The sequence below is a fragment of the Oncorhynchus gorbuscha genome, linkage group LG03, assembly GCF_021184085.1.
Source record: "Oncorhynchus gorbuscha isolate QuinsamMale2020 ecotype Even-year linkage group LG03, OgorEven_v1.0, whole genome shotgun sequence".
Taxonomy (NCBI): domain Eukaryota; kingdom Metazoa; phylum Chordata; class Actinopteri; order Salmoniformes; family Salmonidae; genus Oncorhynchus; species Oncorhynchus gorbuscha.
The window spans coordinates 102,212,855-102,233,541 of NC_060175.1; the positions used below are offsets into that span (position 1 = coordinate 102,212,855).

The window sequence follows — 20,687 nt, forward strand, 5'->3', positions numbered from 1 at the left end:
AATGTTTTATATAAACACAGAAATGTGTATATACTTACACATTTCTGTACGATGGTAGCTGCGTCATTTTCATAGTCCTCCTCTTTGGAGCTGGTGGAGGCTGTGCGAAGCTGCAGGCCGCTGCCCACCTGCAGAATGGCCATGCACGTGGCAACGCTCACACCTGGAGGAGACGAAAAGCACATGTTATATAGATTCATTATTGACTGACTGAGAAACATATATTATATATAGATTCATTATTGACTGACTGAGAAACATATCATATAGATTCATTATTGACTGAATGAGAAACATATATTATATATAGATTCATTATTGACTGACTGAGACGCATATTATATAGATTCATTATCGACTGAGACGCACATATTAAGTGATTGATAAGTTGAGCAGTCGTTGTTATTCACAGCGGTTTACTCTGAAGAACTACTGAAACAGTGATTTCCGGTCAGACAACAGACAGCAGCTCTAGAGATATGAGATGATGACTTGGAATGCAATAATAAAGTCATCAAAAAAACTAATATAACTAAATAATAATAACTAAACTAATATAATATACAAAACCACTGAAATGTAAAGTGTTGTCACAGCATCCAACCCACATAATACATTTAATATTGAAAAAATATAAAATCATGAAAATCAGTGATAATCTGTTTACAATATAACCCCAAAAAACCTCCAAAAAAAGGTACTAAAACCACTCAGCACTATCAAGTACACTACTATATATATATATATATAAAACCAAGGCAGAGTTGGAACCCAACATGAACCCATAATAGCGTACCTGCGTAGAGGCAGCTAAGAGCCAACACAGTCATGTCCAGAAGTCTCCCAGGAGTCAGGGGCTCCAGGACAGGCAAGGACAAGGTGTCCCGGGCCATGGCCACATCTATCACCAGGGAGTGGAACCTGACAGGGTCAGAGGTCACACACACAAATGTCAGAGACACAGGGGGGGGGAAAAACACTGAGGTAAGCACGGGTAGGGTGTAAAAAAAGAAAGCGCCACAGAGCACGCTATATATAACCTTGGGTGGGGGGGGGGCCCTGATTGGTGTCATACTTATGCCCCAGCTAACACACCTGACTCCAATAATCAACTAATCATGATCTTCAGTTTAAATGCAAACAGGTGTGTTTGCTCGAAATGGAGGAGACACTAAATCAGGCCCCCGAGGACTGGAATTGCCCAGACCTGCTTATAGAGAGGGACAGTATGCTGGAGGACCAGAGAAACCTGTCAGGTGAGACAAATTGGTTTGTGTGTGGGGGGGTAGGTCACACACTAAATCAGGCCCCCGAGGACTGGAGGGCCTGCTTACAGTATGCTGGAGGACCAGAGAAACCTGTCAGGTGAGACAAATTGGTTTGTGGGGGGGGGGGGGGGGGGGTAGGACACACACACACTAAATCAGGCCCCCGAGGACTGGAATTGCCCAGACCTGCTTATAGAGAGGGGCAGTATGCTGGAGGACCAGAGAAACCTGTCAGGTGAGACAAATTGGTTTGTGTGTGGGGGGGGGTAGGTCACACACTAAATCAGGCCCCCCGAGGACTGGAATTGCCCAGGCCTGCTTATAGAGAGGGACAGTATGCTGGAGGACCAGAGAAACCTGTCAGGTGAAACAAATTGGTTTGCTGAAAAAAATTCTAAAAGCACCCCCCCCCAAAAAATCCCACAAACCTACCCGTTGCGGACAGCAGTTGCATCTCCGACGGTGGCGGGCATGATGAAGAAGGAGTTGGCCGAGACGGCGTCCTGGAACCGGTTGATATAGCGCAGGAAGTAAGGGAGGTTGAGGCAGACACGCAGCAACTTCTCCGACCCGCCCAATTCCTGGAGACTGGACACATTCTGGGACACAAAGGCATTCTTCATTTTGGCCTGGAAGGTCTGGTCTGTCGTCGCCTGGTCCTCACTCTCACTCTCCGCCTAAACAGACAGCACAACAAAACAAACACTGTAAATCAGACTGAATAAAAAATAAATAAATAGAAAATTGGTGTTTTAGAAGTGAAGATGCAGATACTTGATACGATTGTTTTTACTCCCTAAGGGGTCGTTTCATGTCAAAGGTTAAATAAAATAAATAAAAAGTCAGAAATAAGCTACAAACGAACTATCCCTTCAAATGGATAGGGACCGCTCAGTCCATCCCCCTCTCCCCGTTACACAGTCCCCATCCCCCTCCCCTCCCCGTTCCACCGTCCCCCGTCCCATCCCCCCCCCGTTCCACAGTCCCCATCCCCTCAGTCCCCCTCCCCTCCCGGTCCACCGTCCCACTGTCCCATCCCCCTCCCATCCCCTCCCCCCGTTCCCCGTCCCATCCCCCTCTCCCCGTTCCCCACCCCCTCTCCCCGTTCCGTCCCCATCCCCCTCTCCCCGTCCCACCATCCCATCCCCCTCTCCCCTCTCCCCGTCCCACCGTCCCATCCCCCATTCCACCGTCCCCCTCTCCCCCGTTCCGCAGTCCCCATCCCCCTCCCCCGTTCCACCGTCCCCATCCCCCTCCCCCCGTTCCACCGTCCCCCCCCCCCCCGTTCCGCAGTCCCCATACCCCCTCCCCCCGTTCCGCCCTCTCCCCGTCCCCATCCCCCTCTCCCCGTTCCAGTCCCCCCGTCCCCCTCTCCCCGTTCCAGTCCCCATCCCCCTCTCCCCGTTCCGCAGTCCCCATCCCCCTCTCCCCGTTCCAGTCCCCATCCCCCTCTCCCCGTTCCAGTCCCCATCCCCCTCTCCCCGTTCCAGTCCCCATCCCCCTCCCCGTTCCAGTCCCCATCCCCCTCTCCCCGTTCCAATCCCCCTCTCCCCATTCCTCCCCCCGTTCAGTCCCCATTCCTCCCCACAGTCCCCATTCCCCATCCCCCCCGTTCCGCAGTCCCCATTCCTCCCCACAGTCCCCATTCCTCCCCACAGTCCCCATCCCCCTCCCCCAGTCCCCATTCCTCCCCACAGTCCCCATTCCTCCCCACAGTCCCCATTCCTCCCCACCGCAGTCCCCATTCCTCCCCACCGCACAGTCCCCATTCTGCTCCTCCGCACCCCATCCCACAGTCCCCATTCCGCTCCTCCGCACAGTCCCCATTCCGCTCCTCCGCACAGTCCCCATTCCGCTCCTCCGCACAGTCCCCATTCCGCTCCTCCGCACAGTCCCATTCCGCTCCTCCGCACAGTCCCCATTCCGCTCCTCCGCACAGTCCCCATTCCGCTCCTCCGTTCCCCATCCCACAGTCCCCATTCCTCCCCACCGCACAGTCCCCATTCCGTCCCCATCCTCCTCCGCACAGTCCCCATTCCCCCACTGCACAGTCCCCATTCCTCTCCTCCGCACAGTCCCCATTCCTCCCCACCGCACAGTCCCCATTCCTCCCCACCGCACAGTCCCCATTCCGCTCCTCCGTTCCCCATCCCACAGTCCCCATTCCGCTCCTCCGCACAGTCCCCATTCCGCTCCTCCGCACAGTCCCCATCCCGCTCCTCCACAGTCCCCATCCCACAGTCCCTATTCCTCCCTACTGCACAGTCCCCATCCCGCTCCTCCGTTCCCCATCCCACAGTCCCTATTCCGCTAATCCCGTTACACTGACCTGTGTGCGTCCTGAGGGAGAGGCCAGCACGGTGAGGTCAGGATTGAACACGGAGGTCAGCTGATTGAAGAAGTTCATCTGCACTTCCTTGTGTCGCAGCTCAGGGTTCACTGGAGACAGCACCTCCTTCTGGTCCTCCACTGAGAGGAGGAGACACAGGGCAGAGTGAGACCGACTGGTACTGACAATATAGAAACCATAGACAAACACATGCAGCTCAGGAGAGGGAATCTCCTGCTGGGAGACACAGAACACACAGGCATGGTCATACAAAGACAGAAAAGATTGAGACAGACTAACAGAGAAAAACAAGACATTAGTGTCCCAAGGTAGACCGAAACTGCTAGCCTGCTCCATTGCTACGCCTGCACCGGGAGTCTGGCCTGCTCCATTGCTACGCCTGCACCGGGAGTCTGGCCTGCTCCATTGCTACGCCTGCACCGGGAGTCTGGCCTGCTCCATTGCTACGCCTGCACCGGGAGTCTGGCCTGCTCCATTGCTACGCCTGCACCGGGAGTCTGGCCTGCTCCATTGCTACGCCTGCACCGGGAGTCTGGCCTGCTCCATTGCTACGCCTGCACCGGGAGTCTGGCCTGCTCCATTGCTACGCCTGCACCGGGAGTCTGGCCTGCTCCATTGCTACGCCTGCACCGGGAGTCTGGCCTGCTCCATTGCTACGCCTGCACCGGGAGTCTGGGCTGCATCATGTTAGCTCCACTAACTCACTGCTAGCCTGTACTGGGAGTCTGGGCTGCATCATGTTAGCTCCACTAACTCACTGCTAGCCTGGGAGTCTGGGCTGTATCATGTTAGCTCCACTAACTCACTGCTAGCCTGTACTGGGAGTCTGGGCTGTGTCAAGTTAGCTCCACTAACTCACTGCTAGCCTGGGAGTCTGGGCTGTGTCATGTTAGCTCCACTAACTCACTGCTAGCCTGGGAGTCTGGGCTGTATCATGTTAGCTCCACTAACTCACTGCTAGCCTGGGAGTCTGGGCTGTGTCAAGTTAGCTTCACTAACTCACTGCTAGCCTGTACTGAGAGTCTGGGATGTATCATGTTAGCTCCACTAACTCACTGCTAGCCTGGGAGTCTGGACTGCATCATGTTAGCTCACCACTCATGTTGCACAGAAGTTAACACAATTGAATAATGCGACACGGCATGAAGAAATATTGAAACTTAATTACTGTTCGCAAAACAAGGTCCATACAGACAAAAAGATACAGGTTTGGAGGTCTACAGTGCCTTCAGAAAGTATTCACACCACTTAACATGTTCCACATTTTGTTGTGTTACAGCCTGAATATAAAAGGAGTTAAATGTATATTTTGTGTCACTGGCCTACACACAATAACCCATAACGTCAGTGGAATTATATTTTAGAATTTCGTTTACAAATGAATTATAAATAAGTATTCAACCCCTTTGTTATGTTAAGCCTAAATAAGTTCAGGAGCAAAAATGTGCTTAACAAGTCACATAAGTTAGATGGACTCACTGTAATAGTGTACCTCATCTCTGTACTCCACACATACAGATAATTGTAAGGTCCCTCAGTCGAGCAGTGAATTTCAAGCACAGATTCAACCACAAAGACCAGGGACGATTTTCAGTGACTCGTAAAGAAGGGCACCTACTAGTAGACATTGAATATCCCGTTGAGCATGGTGAAGTTATTAATTACACTTTGGATGGTGTACCAATACACCCAGTCACTACAAAGATACAGGCGTCCTTCCTAACTCTGTTACCGGAGAGGAAGGAAACCACTCAGGGATTTCACCATGAGGCCAATGGTGACTTTAAAACAGTTACAGAATTTAATGGCTGTGATTGTAGAAAACTGAGGATGGATCAACATTGTAATTTCCCATAATTACTAACCTAATTGACTAAATCAAAAGAAGGAAGCCTATACAGAATACAAAATATTCCAACACATACACATACATAAAACGTAAACATATGTAAACATACGTAAACTGCAAAACATTTGGCAAAGAAATGTATATCCTGAATACAAAGAGTTATGTTTGGGGCAAATCCAACTGAGTACAACTTCATATTTTCAAGAATGGTTGTGGCTGAATCATGTTATGGGTATGCTTCTCATCGGCAGGAACTAGGGAGGTTTTTTTATTATAAAAAGGAACGTAATAAAGGCCTTCCGAGTGGCGCAGCGGTCTAAGACATCGTAGGGGTTAAGGCATCACTACATACCCGGGTTTGTTTTCAGGCTGTGTCACAACCAGCCGTGAGCAGGAATCTAATTCCCTCTCTCTCTCTTCTCTCGGAGGATCTGAGCCCTAGGACCATGCCTCAGGACTACCTGGCCTGATGACTCCTTGCGGTCCCCGGTCCACCTGGTCGTGCTGCTGCTCCAGTTTCAACTGTTCTGCCTGCGTTCTATGGAACCCTGACCTGTTCACCGGACACGCTACCTGTCCCAGACCTGCTGTTTTCAACTCTACCGCACCTGTCGTCTCTAACTGTGAATGATCGGCTATGAAAAGCCAACTGACATTTACTCAGTTGACTGCTGACCTGTTGCACCCTCGACAACCACTGTGATGATTATTATCTGACCCTGCTGGTCATCTATGAACGTTTGAACATCTTGGCCATGTTCTGTTACAATCTCCACCCGGCACAGCCAGAAGAGGACTGGCCACCCCTCAGAGCCCGGTTCCTCTCTAGGTAACTTCCAAGGTTCCAGTCTTTCTAGGGAGTTTTTCCCCTAGCCACCGTGCTTCTACAACTGCATAGCTTGCTGCTTGGGGTTTTAGGCTGAGTTTCTGTACAGCACTTGTGACATCAGCTGATGTAAAAAAAAAAAAGGCTTTTTAAATACATTTGATTGATTGATTGACTTCACTTTCAATAAATGTGCAAACATTTTTTAAACATGTTTTCACTGTCATTATGGGGTATTGTGTGTAGATGGGTGAGAACAAATATATATTGAATCCATTTTGAATTCAGGCTTTAACAACAATGTGGAATAAGTGAAGGGTTTTGGATACTGAAGGCACTAACTTTCTATGCTTACCGCTGAAACTAACATTAATTCACTACCCTACTACTGATGTTTGTGATATGCAAAACATAAAGCAAAATATTTTCTGTTTCAAAGACGATTGCCCCTCAAAATGTTACGTCTCTCCCTCAGGCAAAGATGTATTGCCTCAGCGAAGCGAGGGGTCCGACAGGCCTCACAGCTCTTGGCCCATTAAATGACTTCATTACTGGTTCGAGACAGGGCACACTTTTATAAACATAAGCTACTTCTATGCAAATGTTGTTGATCAGTACGATAAAATAAGTACCACACGGAAGAGAAGCAGATTGCCATCTGTAGCCCCGTGAAATCAGCCGAAAACAAACTCAATAACTCTCCGCATTCACACACACACACACACACACACACCACACACACACGTATCATAAATATTTTCTTAAAATGTACCCAGTTTATCAAGAGTTTAAACCATTCAAATATATTATTAACATTAAGTTATGTAGTTAAATGTTTTTACTAAAGTCAAATTGATTGTAAAATATTGGTTCATTAAAAAGCATACAAGGCTGTCTCTGGAAAAAAAAAAGTTCAACGTTTAAAATGTAATGATATTTTGAACTCAAATGATGCTCAACGATTGGACAGAGCAGGAGCTGAGTTTCTGGATGGAGTGACACATTCTGTGACTGACTAATATTCCTTTTTTACTGTGGTATTGTTTTGGTATCGAGACACTAAACATGGTATCGTGACACCACTAGAGGACAACAGGTCTACACAGACAGGGGAAAAAAACACAGTCAAGCAGACACACAGATACACAACCCCATCTCTGGGCAGGGACCAATGACCATCCATGTGGGAATGTGAAAGGCCTAAATCCCTACTGACAGAAGCAGGGGAACAAAGCTCTCTTTCTGCCAGCCCAGCACTAGTCAAATAACACTGATCCGTAGACTGATGAGGAGATGCTGTCTAGACCAATAGGCTTGAGTATGGGAATGCATCCAATAGAAGTAAAATAGAATATCTTCCAATATATAGGGCCCTATAAAATGTATTTCCTACTTTTTCAGGCTGCCATAGAAAAATAATAATCAGGTAATTGCTAAAAATAAAAACATTTAATCACACATTTTTTAAATAGGAAAACAATTTGATGTTGCAAGTCCACAACACAAAGCTTAAACCGCATGAAGAGATCACTTTCAAGGTCTTGGGGATGAGAAAAAAAAATATATATATATATTTTTTAAATCGAAGAAATGTCGATGTTTGGGTGTCGTTACCCTTTAATACAAGTAATAATAATAATAATATATGCCATTTAGCAGACGCTTTTATCCAAAGCGACGTACAGTCATTTGTGCATACATTCAAGTGTGCCCTTTAGTAGCACTCATGTGATGGCAGAGTTTGCTTAACAAAATGGCCACAGGATTTATGCAAATAGTCAGGGGACCATTCTGCCAGGTAGGCATAGGTAGTGGAAGGGGCAGTGCAGTTAAAAACGTGATTTCCTTTAAATATATCTCCACACCAGGAGGTCAAAATATCTCCATTTTCAGTGTTGCCTTTTTTGTGTAAAAAAATAAAAACCCTAATAAAATACATTAAAAAATTAATTAATATAAAAAGAAAAACAGGGAATTTCAGCCTGTTCAGGCAGGATGGAACTTGCGACACACATCATGATGTCACAATGTGATCTGATTACAATAGACCAATGACTGTTAATCTGGATAAGGGGATGGGCTCGAGACCATCCAAATCAGCCAATCAGAGCAGTGTATGAACATATGTTAATTTGTTTCCTAACGCCCACACAATCAGACTGAGCGACATAGTGATTTTTTTTTTTTTAACCGTGCGCACCGCACACACAGGCGGGGCCATTCCTGTGCCATTTCAGAAAGATGCATTTTGTTGATGTCTTGTGATTAACTTGGGAAAATGAATGCATTTTCTAACAAGTTCAATACATTTTAGAAAATTGTTGAATTCTGTTTTAAAATGTTTGGATTATACGATACCGTCTAGATTCTCCGCAACACAGATTTGATCGGGTCCTAAATATACAGGTTCATAGACTGATAAGAGCTAGACCACAAGTGCATGGGATTAGTTTCATACTATTCAACAATAGCTAGGTTTTCATCCAATTGAAGACAGATTTTCATGAGAATATTGTAAAATAAAAAAATGGCATTTTTCACACCAGTGGTCTGTTTCTACCAAATGGACTTATTGCAGATCAGAATTAGTGCATGGTGAATTGGTGCACACAAAAGCTTACGTTTTCATGTACCCGAATTGAAAATGTGATGTGATTTTAAACTATCATTTCACATATTTCAAATTTAACCAAAAAAAATGGCACCATGTCAAACGAATAAATGATCTTGTTGGCATTTATATCATTTAAACAGAAATTTGCCGGCTAAAAACAGTGGATGAAAACGTGATTAGTGACAGGAAACTAAAACTGAGCAGCAATCAGTTATTTTATCCCCATGCTTTCAATCAGAAACTAGTCTGCCTAAGCAGTCAGCTTGCCAACCACAACGTTAACAATGTTTCAGCATCAGTCTGGGATTTACCCAGACAAAAAGGCCTTGATAAACTGGCAATTGTTTTTAGGCAATGTTGCTGGCAACAGTATGAGACACTGGAGCAAATGCTGAGCAAAATGGGAATGGTACATTTTAAATGAAGCATATTGTTTTTATACTTAAAACTCAATATTCCCATTTATTTACTTAATCTCCTGTAGCTTGTTGCTGCCTGTTTACCGCCACATCCTGTACAGGAATGTATTATCTATCCTGGGCATCCACTTAACCTAATACTAGTCAAGTCAATGGCAATGCAGATATAAAGGATGACTAGATTCAGAAAACGTTTAACCTCATACATCTAAACTAGGAAGAATAAATGGTATTCTGACTACTGACTGGACTAGTAGCACCATAGCTGTCTACTGACTGGACTAGTAGCACCATAGCTGTCTACTGACTAGACTAGTAGCACCATAGCTGTCTACTGACTAGACTAGTAGCACCATAGCTGTCTACTGACTAGACTAGTAGCACCATAGCTGTCTACTGACTAGACTAGTAGCACCATAGCTGTCTACTGACTAGACTAGTAGCACCATAGCTGTCTACTGACTAGACTAGTAGCACCATAGCTGTCTACTGACTAGACTAGTAGCACCATAGCTGTCTACTGACTAGACTAGTAGCACCATAGCTGTCTACTGACTAGACTAGTAGCACCATAGCTGTCTACTGACTAGACTAGTAGCACCATAGCTGTCTACTGACTAGACTAGTAGCACCATAGCTGTCTACTGACTAGACTAGTAGCACCATAGCTGTCTACTGACTAGACTAGTAGCACCATAGCTGTCTACTGACTAGACTAGTAGCACCATAGCTGTCTACTGACTAGACTAGTAGCACCATAGCTGTCTACTGACTAGACTAGTAGCACCATAGCTGTCTACTGACTAGACTAGTAGAATAAATGGTATTCTGTCTACTGACTAGACTAGTAGCACCATAGCTGTCTAATGACTAGACTAGTAGCACCATAGCTGTCTACTGACTAGACTAGTAGCACCATAGCGGTCTACTGACTAGACTAGTAGCACCATAGCGGTCTACTGACTAGACTAGTAGCACCATAGCTGTCTACTGACTAGACTAGTAGCACCACAGCTGTCTAATGACTAGACTAGTAGCACCATAGCTGTCTACTGACTAGACTAGTAGAATAAATGGTATTCTGTCTACTGACTAGACTAGTAGCACCATAGCTGTCTACTGACTAGACTAGTAGAATAAATGGTATTCTGTCTACTGACTAGACTAGTAGAATAAATGTTATTCTGTCTACTGACTAGACTAGTAGCACCATAGCTGTCTACTGACTAGACTAGTAGAATAAATGGTATTCTGTCTACTGACTAGACTAGTAGAATAAATGATATTCTGTCTACTGACTAGACTAGTAGAATAAATGGTATTCTGTCTACTGACTAGACTAGTAGAATAAATGGTATTCATCCAGCTAACATTTTTAAAAATCAATCTCAAAAACAAAAAAAACTCAAATGTAAAAGCTACATGACTAGCTAGCGAATTAGCCTATGTGTCCCATTGAACTAAGCATGACCTAACATCCGTGGATATTTTTGGCAGTTACACTGATACACCGTGTGTAATAACATATCATGATATAATCATGTAGTGGAGCAACATATGAGAAGTGAATGGCCGACATCTCACACCAACATGGGAGTTGATTTTCAGAGCATCTAGAATCGGATTCCTATTTCGCAAATAAAGCCTCCTTCACTATCACGCTGCCAAACATACCCTCGTAAAACTGACCATCATACCGATCCTTGACTTTGGCGATGTCATTTACAAAACAGCCTCCAAAACTCTACTCAGCAAACTGGATGTAGTTTATCCCAGTGCCATCCGTTTTGTCACCAAAGGCCCATATACCACCCACCACTGCGACCTGTATGCTCTCATTAGCTGGCCCTCACTACATATTCGTCACCAAACCCACTGGCTCCAGGTCATTTATAAGTCTTTGCTAGGTAAAGCCCTGGCTTATCTCCGCTCACTGGTCACCATAGCAACGCCCATCCATAGCACACACTCCAGCAGGTATATTTCACTGGTCATCCCCAAAGCCAACACTTCCGTTGGCCGCCTTTCCTTCCAGTCCTCTGCTGCCAGTGACTGGAACGAATAGCAAACAAAATTCACTGAAGCTGGAGACTAAAATCTCCCTCTCTAACTTTAGGTATCAGCTGTCAGAGCAGCTTACAGATCACTGCACCTGTACACAGCCCATCTGTAAATAGCACACCCAACTACCTCATCCCCATATTATTACTTAACCTCTTCCTCTTTTGCACCCCAGTATCTCTACTTGCCCATCATCATCTGCACATCTATCACTCCAGTGTTAATTTGCTAAATTGTAATTACTTCGCCACTAGGCCCTATTTATTGCCTTATACCTCCTTACATTTGCACACACTGCATACAGAGTTCTCTCTTGTGTTATTGACTGTACTTTTGTTTGTGTAACTCTGTTGTTTGTGTCGCATTGCTATGCTTTATCTTGGCCAGGTCGCAGATGTAAATGAGAAATTGTTCTCAACTGGCCTACCAGGTTAAAATAAAGGTGTTCTCAACTGGCCTACCTGGTTAAAATAAAGGTGTTCTCAACTGGCCTACCAGGTTAAAATAAAGGCGTTTTCAACTGGCCTACCTGGTTAAATAAAGGTGTTCTCAACTAGCCTACCAGGTTAAATAAAGGTGTTCTCAAATAGCCTACCAGGTTAAATAAAGGTGTTCTCAACTAGCCTACCAGGTTAAATAAAGGTGTTCTCAAATAGCCTACCAGGTTAAATAAAGGTGTTCTCTCAACTGGCCTACCAGGTTAAAATAAAGGTGTTCTCAACTGGCCTACCAGGTTAAATAAAGGTGTTCTCAACTGGCCTACCAGGTTAAAATAAAGGTGTTCTCAACTAGCCTACCAGGTTAAAATAAAGGTGTTCTCAACTAGCCTACCAGGTTAAATAAAGGCGAATATTTATAAAAATAAAATAAATAAATAAATAAAAATAATAATAAAGTTGTCATGTTTTCCAAAATATTTTGGAACAGCAGTCGGGGGGAGGGGGCGAGATCAGATAGGACCATTCCAGCCAAGAGCAGATACACTCACGTGAACAACAGGCACAACTCCAAAATATAAAAATAAAACTCTCAAAGTTGCCGGGATGTCACGTGTCCTACTTATCAGTACACTGGTAACAAGCACAGGGAAACTTCTACACGGGCAAGTAAGCCACACGTCGCAAATGAACCAGTCCGAATTCAACACTTTGACTTCCATACAAAATCTCCTTGCCTGGTGAGAGAGAGGAGAGAAAAAAAACACACCGCCTACTTGGGAAAACGGATTTTGGTCCCAGTTTCCCCTCTTGTTTCACCTCTTCCTCTCTGGTGTCTCACACATTTCAGTTCATTACTACAGCTCCCACCTTGGGCCTAATGAGTGTCATTTAGTATGACGGATCTCTATGGCAAGATGCATCACTGACCCAAAATTAATTTAAATAATAAGACAAATCAGGCCGGTGCCGTCTTAGATGACTAACGCATGTGACTAACGCATGTGACTAACGCATGTGACTAACGCATGTGACTAACGCATGTGACTAACGCATGTGACTAACGCATGTGACTAACGTATGAACGGACCCCCCCCCCAAAATTCATCAAGGGGATCAACTAAGCAACAAGTAGACTAGTAGCACCACAGCTGTCTACTGACTAGACTAGTAGCACCATAGCTGTCTACTGACTAGACTAGTAGCACCACAGCTGTCTACTGACTAGACTAGTAGCACCATAGCTGTCTACTGACTAGACTAGTAGCACCATAGCTGTCTACTGACTAGACTAGTAGCACCACAGCTGTCTACTGACTAGACTAGTAGCACCACATCTGTCTAACCCTGTTGACTAGACTAGTAGCACCACAGCTGTCTACTGACTAGACTAGTAGCACCACATCTGTCTAACCCTGTTGACTAGACTAGTAGCACCATAGCTGTCTACTGACTAGACTAGTAGCACCACAGCTGTCTACTGACTAGACTAGTAGCACCACAGCTGTCTACTGACTAGACTAGTAGCACCACAGCTGTCTACTGACTAGACTAGTAGCACCACAGCTGTCTACTGACTAGACTAGTAGCACCACATCTGTCTAACCCTGTTGACTAGACTAGTAGCACCATAGCTGTCTACTGACTAGACTAGTAGCACCACATCTGTCTAACCCTGTTGACTAGACTAGTAGCACCACAGCTGTCTACCGACTAGACTAGTAGCACCACATCTGTCTAACCCTGTTGACTAGACTAGTAGCACCACAGCTGTCTACCGACTAGACTAGTAGCACCACAGCTGTCTAACCCTGTTGACTAGACTAGTAGCACCACAGCTGTCTAACCCTGTTGACTAGACTAGTAGCACCACAGCTGTCTAACCCTGTTGACTAGACTAGTAGCACCACAGCTGTCTACTGACTAGACTAGTAGCACCACAGCTGTCTACTGACTAGACTAGTAGCACCACAGCTGTCTACTGACTAGACTAGTAGCACCACATCTGTCTAACCCTGTTGACTAGACTAGTAGCACCACAGCTGTCTACCGACTAGACTAGTAGCACCACATCTGTCTAACCCTGTTGACTAGACTAGTAGCACCACAGCTGTCTACCGACTAGACTAGTAGCACCACAGCTGTCTAACCCTGTTGACTAGACTAGTAGCACCACAGCTGTCTACTGACTAGACTAGTAGCACCACAGCTGTCTACTGACTAGACTAGTAGCACCACAGCTGTCTACTGACTAGACTAGTAGCACCACAGCTGTCTACTGACTAGACTAGTAGCACCACATCTGTCTAACCCTGTTGACTAGACTAGTAGCACCATAGCTGTCTACTGACTAGACTAGTAGCACCATAGCTGTCTACTGACTAGACTAGTAGCACCATAGCTGTCTACTGACTAGACTAGTAGCACCATAGCTGTCTACTGGTTCGATCCCCGGGACCACCCATACGTAGAATGTATGCACACATGACTGTAAGTCGCTTTGGATAAAAGCGTCTGCTAAATGGCATATATTACAATTATTATTACTGACTAGACTAGTAGCACCATAGCTGTCTACTGACTAGACTAGTAGCACCATAGCTGTCTACTGACTAGACTAGTAGCACCATAGCTGTCTACTGACTAGACTAGTAGCACCATAGCTGTCTACTGACTAGACTAGTAGCACCATAGCTGTCTACTGACTAGACTAGTAGCACCATAGCTGTCTACTGACTAGACTAGTAGCACCATAGCTGTCTACTGACTAGACTAGTAGCACCATAGCTGTCTACTGACTAGACTAGTAGCACCATAGCTGTCTACTGACTAGACTAGTAGCACCATAGCTGTCTACTGACTAGACTAGTAGCACCACAGCTGTCTACTGACTAGACTAGTAGCACCATAGCTGTCTACTGACTAGACTAGTAGCACCATAGCTGTCTACTGACTAGACTAGTAGCACCATAGCTGTCTAACCCTGTTGACTAGACTAGTAGCACCATAGCTGTCTAACCCTGTTGACTAGACTAGTAGCACCATAGCTGTCTAACCCTGTTGACTAGACTAGTAGCACCATAGCTGTCTACTGACTAGACTAGTAGCACCATAGCTGTCTACTGACTAGACTAGTAGCACCATAGCTGTCTACTGACTAGACTAGTAGCACCATAGCTGTCTACTGACTAGACTAGTAGCACCATAGCTGTCTACTGACTAGACTAGTAGCACCATAGCTGTCTACTGACTAGACTAGTAGCACCATAGCTGTCTACTGACTAATACTGATGGAGCCATTGGTTTGTTTGCAAACTTCGTTACCCTAACAAATATAAAGGCTATATTTGACATACTCCAACAACATAGAATGATCTGACGCGTACGTACCGAGTGTACATTTAACAACGTCGATACAGTGAGATAGCATCTCAGCATCTCAGCAAAAAGCAGAGGACTCACCGTCGGAGAGTGTCTTAACGGTCTGGGGAAGTTTGGCCGACTTCATCATGGCTGTGAAGGTGATGATCTCAGTTCTGTCCAGGCGGCTGCAGCCGGTACACAACCCCTTTATTAAGAGGATCAGGTGTTTCTGAAGAGAAGGGTGGGGGGGGAGAGAGAGAGAAAATTAAAGTCTTCTTGGGATGTCACCAGGACAAAGATTTTGGCAGAGGAATTAGGTGAGTTTCAATTATTTACATAGCCTTCATAGAGCATTCACAACTGTTGACTTTCTCCATACATTTTAACATTTGTTAGAAAGTGGGATTAAAATAGATGTGTTTGTTGTTTTTTTAAATAAACGATCTATACAGAATAATCTAAAATGTCAATGTGGAAGAAATGTCTTATTTGAGTTTCTATTAATGGAATAATCAAAACACTAATATATTTATTCAACCCCCTGAGTCAATACATGTTAGAATCACCTTTGACAGTGAATACAGCTGTGAGGCTTTCTGGGTAAATCTCTATGACGTTTGCACACCCGGACAGTACAATATTTTCCCATTACTCTTTAAAGAAAAAAAAAAAAAGGGTCAAGATCTTTCAAGTTGATTGTTGATCCTTGCTAGACAGCCAATTGTAAGTCTTGGCTGTAATTAGGCCACTCAGGAACATTCAATGTCATCTTGGTAAGCAATTCCTGAGCATATTTGGCCTTGTGTTTTAGGTTATTGTGCTGCTGAAAAGGTGAATTTGTCTGTGTCTGTTGGAAAGCAGACAACCAGGTTTACCACTAGGATTTTGCCTGTGCTTTGCTCCATTACGTTTATTTTTATCCTTAATTTTAAAAAACTCCCTATTCCCTTGCCGACGACAAGCATACCCATAACATGATGCAGCCACCACCATGCTTGAAAATACAGTGCATTGGGGAAGTATCCAGAAAACGTCCCTATTCCCACGTTGTTACGTTACAGCTTCATTCTCAAATTAATTTAAAAAAACATTTTCCTCATCAATCTACACGCAATATCCCATAATGACAAAGCGAGAACAGGTTTTTAGATTTTTTTTTGCTATGATACTCGAGATTGAGCACCGGCGCATCCTGTTTCCATTGATCATCCTTAAGATGTTTTACAGATTGATTGGAGTCCACCTGTGATAAATTCAATTGATTGACATAATTTAGAAAAGCACACACCTGTCTATATAACAAGGTCTCACAGTTGACAGTGCATGTCAGAGCAAAAACCAAGCCATGAGGTAGAAGGAATTGTCCGTAGAGACCCGAGAGAGGATTGTTCCGAGGCACAGATCTGGGGAAGGGTACCAAAAAATGTCTGCAGTATTGAGGGTCCCCAAGAACACAGTGGCCTCCATCATTCTTAAATAGAAGAATTTTGGAACCACAAAGACCCTTCCTAGAGCTAGCCGCTTGGCCAAACCGAGCAATCGGGGGAGAAGGGCCTTGGTCAGGGAGGTGACCGAGAACCCAATGGTCACTCTAACAGAGCTCCAGAGTTCCATCTCTGCAGCACTCCATCAATCAGGCCTTTATAGTAGAGTGGCCAGACGGATGCCACTCCTCTGTAAAAGGAACATGACAGCCCGCTTGGAGTTAGTCAAAAGGCACCTAAAGGACTCTCAGGCCATGAGAAACAAGATTATCTGGTCTAATGAAACCAAGATTGAACTCTTTGGCTTGAATGCCAAGCATCACATCTGGGAGGAAACCTGGCACCATCCCTACAGTGAAGCACGGTGGTGGCAGCATCATGATGTGGAGATGTTTTGCAGCAGCAGAGACTGGGAGACTAGTCAGGAACAAGGGAAATGTGAATGGAGCAAAGTACAAAGAGATCCTAGATGAAAACCTGCTCCAGAGAGCCCAGTACAAAGACCCTAATCACACAGCCAAGACAATGTAGGAGTGGCCTCAGCACAAGTCTCCGAATGACCTTGAGTGGCCCAGCCAGATCCAACACTTGAACCCGAACGAACATCTCTGGAGAGACCTGAAAATAACCCTAGTGGTTAGAGCGTTGGACTAGTAACCGGAAGGTTGCAAGTTCAAATCCCCGAGCTGACAAGAGACAAGTGTGTCGTTCTGCCCCAGAACAGGCAGTTAACCCACTGTTCCTAGGCCAGTTAACCCACTGTTCCTAGGCCAGTTAACCCACTGTTCCTAGGCCAGTTAACCCACTGTTCCTAGGCCAGTTAACCCACTGTTCCTAGGCCATCATTGAAAATAAGAATTTGTTCTTAACTGCCTAGTTAAATAAAAGGTCAAATACAAATAAATAACTGTGCAGCGACGCTCCCCAACCAACTTGACAGAACTTGAGAGGATCTGCAGAGCAGAATGGGTGAAACTTCCCAAATACAGGTGTGCCAAGCTTGTAGCGTCATACCCAAGAAGACTCAAGGCTGTAGTCGCTGCCAAAGGTGCTTCAACAAAGTACTGAGTAAAGGGTCTGAATATTTATGTAAAGTCAGTATACATACAGTGTTTCCATCTGCAAACATTTCTAAAAACTTGCGTTCGCTTTGTCGTTATGTGATAGCACGTAGATTGACGAGGGAAAAAAATAATTTAATCTTATTTTAGAATAAGGCTGTAACAAAATATGTTGGAAAAGTCTGAATACTTTCCGAACACACTGTGAGTGTGTGTGTGTGTGTGTGTGTGTGTGGGGCGGCAGGGTCGCCTAGTGGTTAGAGTTGGGACTAGGAACCGGAAGGGTGCAAGTTCAAACCCCCGAGCTGACAAGCTGTCGTTCTGCCCCTGAACAGGCAGTTAACCCACTGTTCCTAGGCAGTCATTGAAAATAAGAATTTGTTCTTAACTGACTTGACTGGTTAAATAAAGGTAAAATTTAAAATAAAAAAAGTATACATTTATTGTTTTAGAAACACTACAAAGCATGCTCATCCGTTATTGTGTTTTAAATGGTTAAATTTCAAACAAAAATATTGTCAAATAATATTATTCTGGACTCATAACTATATCTGCTTGACATAGTTGTACAAAAAGTACATGTACAAAAAGTACATTTTAGGCCCTAGTATTGATCCACCATCCAAAGTGTAATTAATAACTTCACCATGCTCAAAGGGATATTCTATGTCTGCTTTAAAAAATTAAAATTAAAATATACCAATAGGTGCCCTTCTTTGTGAGGCATTGAAAAACCTCCCTGGTCTTTGTGGTTGAATCGGTTTGAAATTCACTGCTTCGATTGAGGGACCTTACAGATAATTGTATGTGAGGTGTACAGAGATGATAGTAGTCATTCAACCATCATGTTAAAACCCTATTATTGCTCACAGAGTGAGTCCATGCAACTTATTATGTGACTTGATAAACACATTTTTACTCTGAATATTTATTGGACTGGAGTTATTTTCAGGTTTAAATTTATTAATTTCTAAACATGTCAAAAACCCTAAATTACCCTTTTTGACATTATGGGTTATCGTATGTATATCAGTGACACAATCGCAATCTCTAATTAATTTTAAATTCAGGCTGTAACAACAAAACATGGAAAAAGTCAAGGGGTGTGAATATTTTGACGGCACTGAATGGAGGAATTACAGACTAAAATCAGGAAAATGTACATCCCTGTTGCCTGTCTGTAGAAAAACACATTGGATAAAATACACAGGGCAGGTTTAGATAAACACAATGCAGGACGGATAGCCTGCCTGATCCCAGATCTGTTCGCACGGTCTTCCCTAAACTCTGGTGTGACAATGACTATAAGGAGGCGGGAAAAAGAGCACAAACAGATCCGGGATCAGACTTGAGGGACAACGAGGATGTACTTCTCTCACCTGTGAGACTGCGCATGCTTCGTCAGGGTTCTCCAGCCGCAGCAGTGAGAACTCAATCAATACTTTACAGGCTGCTGCTACTGACAGCAACTGGTTTCTGGGGACTAGAGGTGGAGAGAACAGAGGCAGAAAAGGACGGACATGAGCTGCCTCATGATCAAATGGACAAAACCCTGTGCACTAAAGATTAGTATATAATTGTAAAGTACATTTATATATTTTACCTTTAAATAGGAAATAAGACTACTGTAACTAGGCGAAGAGAAGCAGAGAGACAACATGCATGTGTGGCCTAATTACTCATTTGCAAATACAATGACCATTTATTTAGCTATAAACAAGCCTGCAAACAGAATTAGCCTACTGTATCCGTGTTACTATCAAACATTTTTTTCCCCTCTACTTCCAAAAAATACAAAATAAGACATTTACAAAGTAGTCGTTTTTTTTTTAAATGGTAGATATTGAGGAAGTAGTTACAACGGGTAGTTATTGGGTCGTTGGAACATACTTTGTCCACAGACTGTGGTGATGTAATGAGCGGAGAGCGCCACGAAGGACGAGTAGAATGGCTCATACTGTTTATCATGGTGTAGGATCTCAGATTCACTGCAATGACATGGGAAATGAGGGAGGGAGTCATTTACAAAATACATAATAAATTAATTACAAAACTACAGTTCAAGACAAGTAGAGAGCGAGAGATATATATATCTATCTATCTACACACACACACACACACACACACACACACTATGTCATGAACAAATACAGAACACAAATAGCTCAGCCAATGAGTAGCCTTAAAAACAGAAGGAAAACTCCTCCCCCAAATGTATGCATTACCATTTAGAATAATGTGTTGTTTTTTTTAAATAGGCATTATCATTCAAATTATCACATCGTAAAATATGTCTGAATAATGTGGGCATTATTGCCTGACAGTATGTCAGGCAAATAGACAGTATGTTCCTGACAGAAACACACTAATGAAGTCTGTCCGTGTAGCTTATCAGTCTCTGCATCTGAGAGGTTGAAGAGTTGAATTATTCTATCATGTTTTAAAAATGAGAAAACTACCAAAAAAATGGAACACTTTATGTGGAAAACCAAGTTGAAGACAACAACTAAATATGGTCTTGCTCATAATCAATTGTTTAGCATAACGCTTGTAACGCCAGGGTAGTGGGTTCGATTCCCGGGACCACCCATACGTAGAATGTATGCACACATGACTGTAAGTTGCTTTGGATAAAAGCGTCTGTTAAATGGCATATATTATTATTATTATTATTATAACTTCAATTACTTTTCAAGTACCAAAAAAACCTAGAGAAAAATATCTGATTTTCAAGATAGGCAATTCAGTCATCATGGAATAGCCTATAGCAAATACTCAACCAAGACTTTAAAAACTTTTTAAATAGCTGGGTTGCATACCCATTCTTGCCTTAGCATTTACTGGTTGATATAACTTGGATAAGCAGTAGTGGCAGGCAAGATGTTCCATCTTCAGTAAACTGCTCCAAGCAACAACCAGCTGTTTGAGAGCTGCAAACTCTCTACCCGACAGATT

At 44.0% G+C, this 20,687-nt stretch overlaps 1 protein-coding gene across 1 annotated transcript in view; it reads right to left on the bottom strand.

The window, feature by feature from the left end:
- LOC124032392 (E3 ubiquitin-protein ligase UBR4-like) overlaps window positions 1-20,687 on the bottom strand; it is a 163,849-nt gene that overhangs the window by 139,397 nt on the left and 3,765 nt on the right. The window contains 7 exon segments of the mRNA XM_046344766.1: window positions 39-163; window positions 797-921; window positions 1,701-1,945; window positions 3,598-3,737; window positions 15,287-15,416; window positions 19,112-19,215; window positions 19,623-19,720. Of these exon segments, the coding sequence (XP_046200722.1) occupies window positions 39-163; window positions 797-921; window positions 1,701-1,945; window positions 3,598-3,737; window positions 15,287-15,416; window positions 19,112-19,215; window positions 19,623-19,720 (967 nt within the window).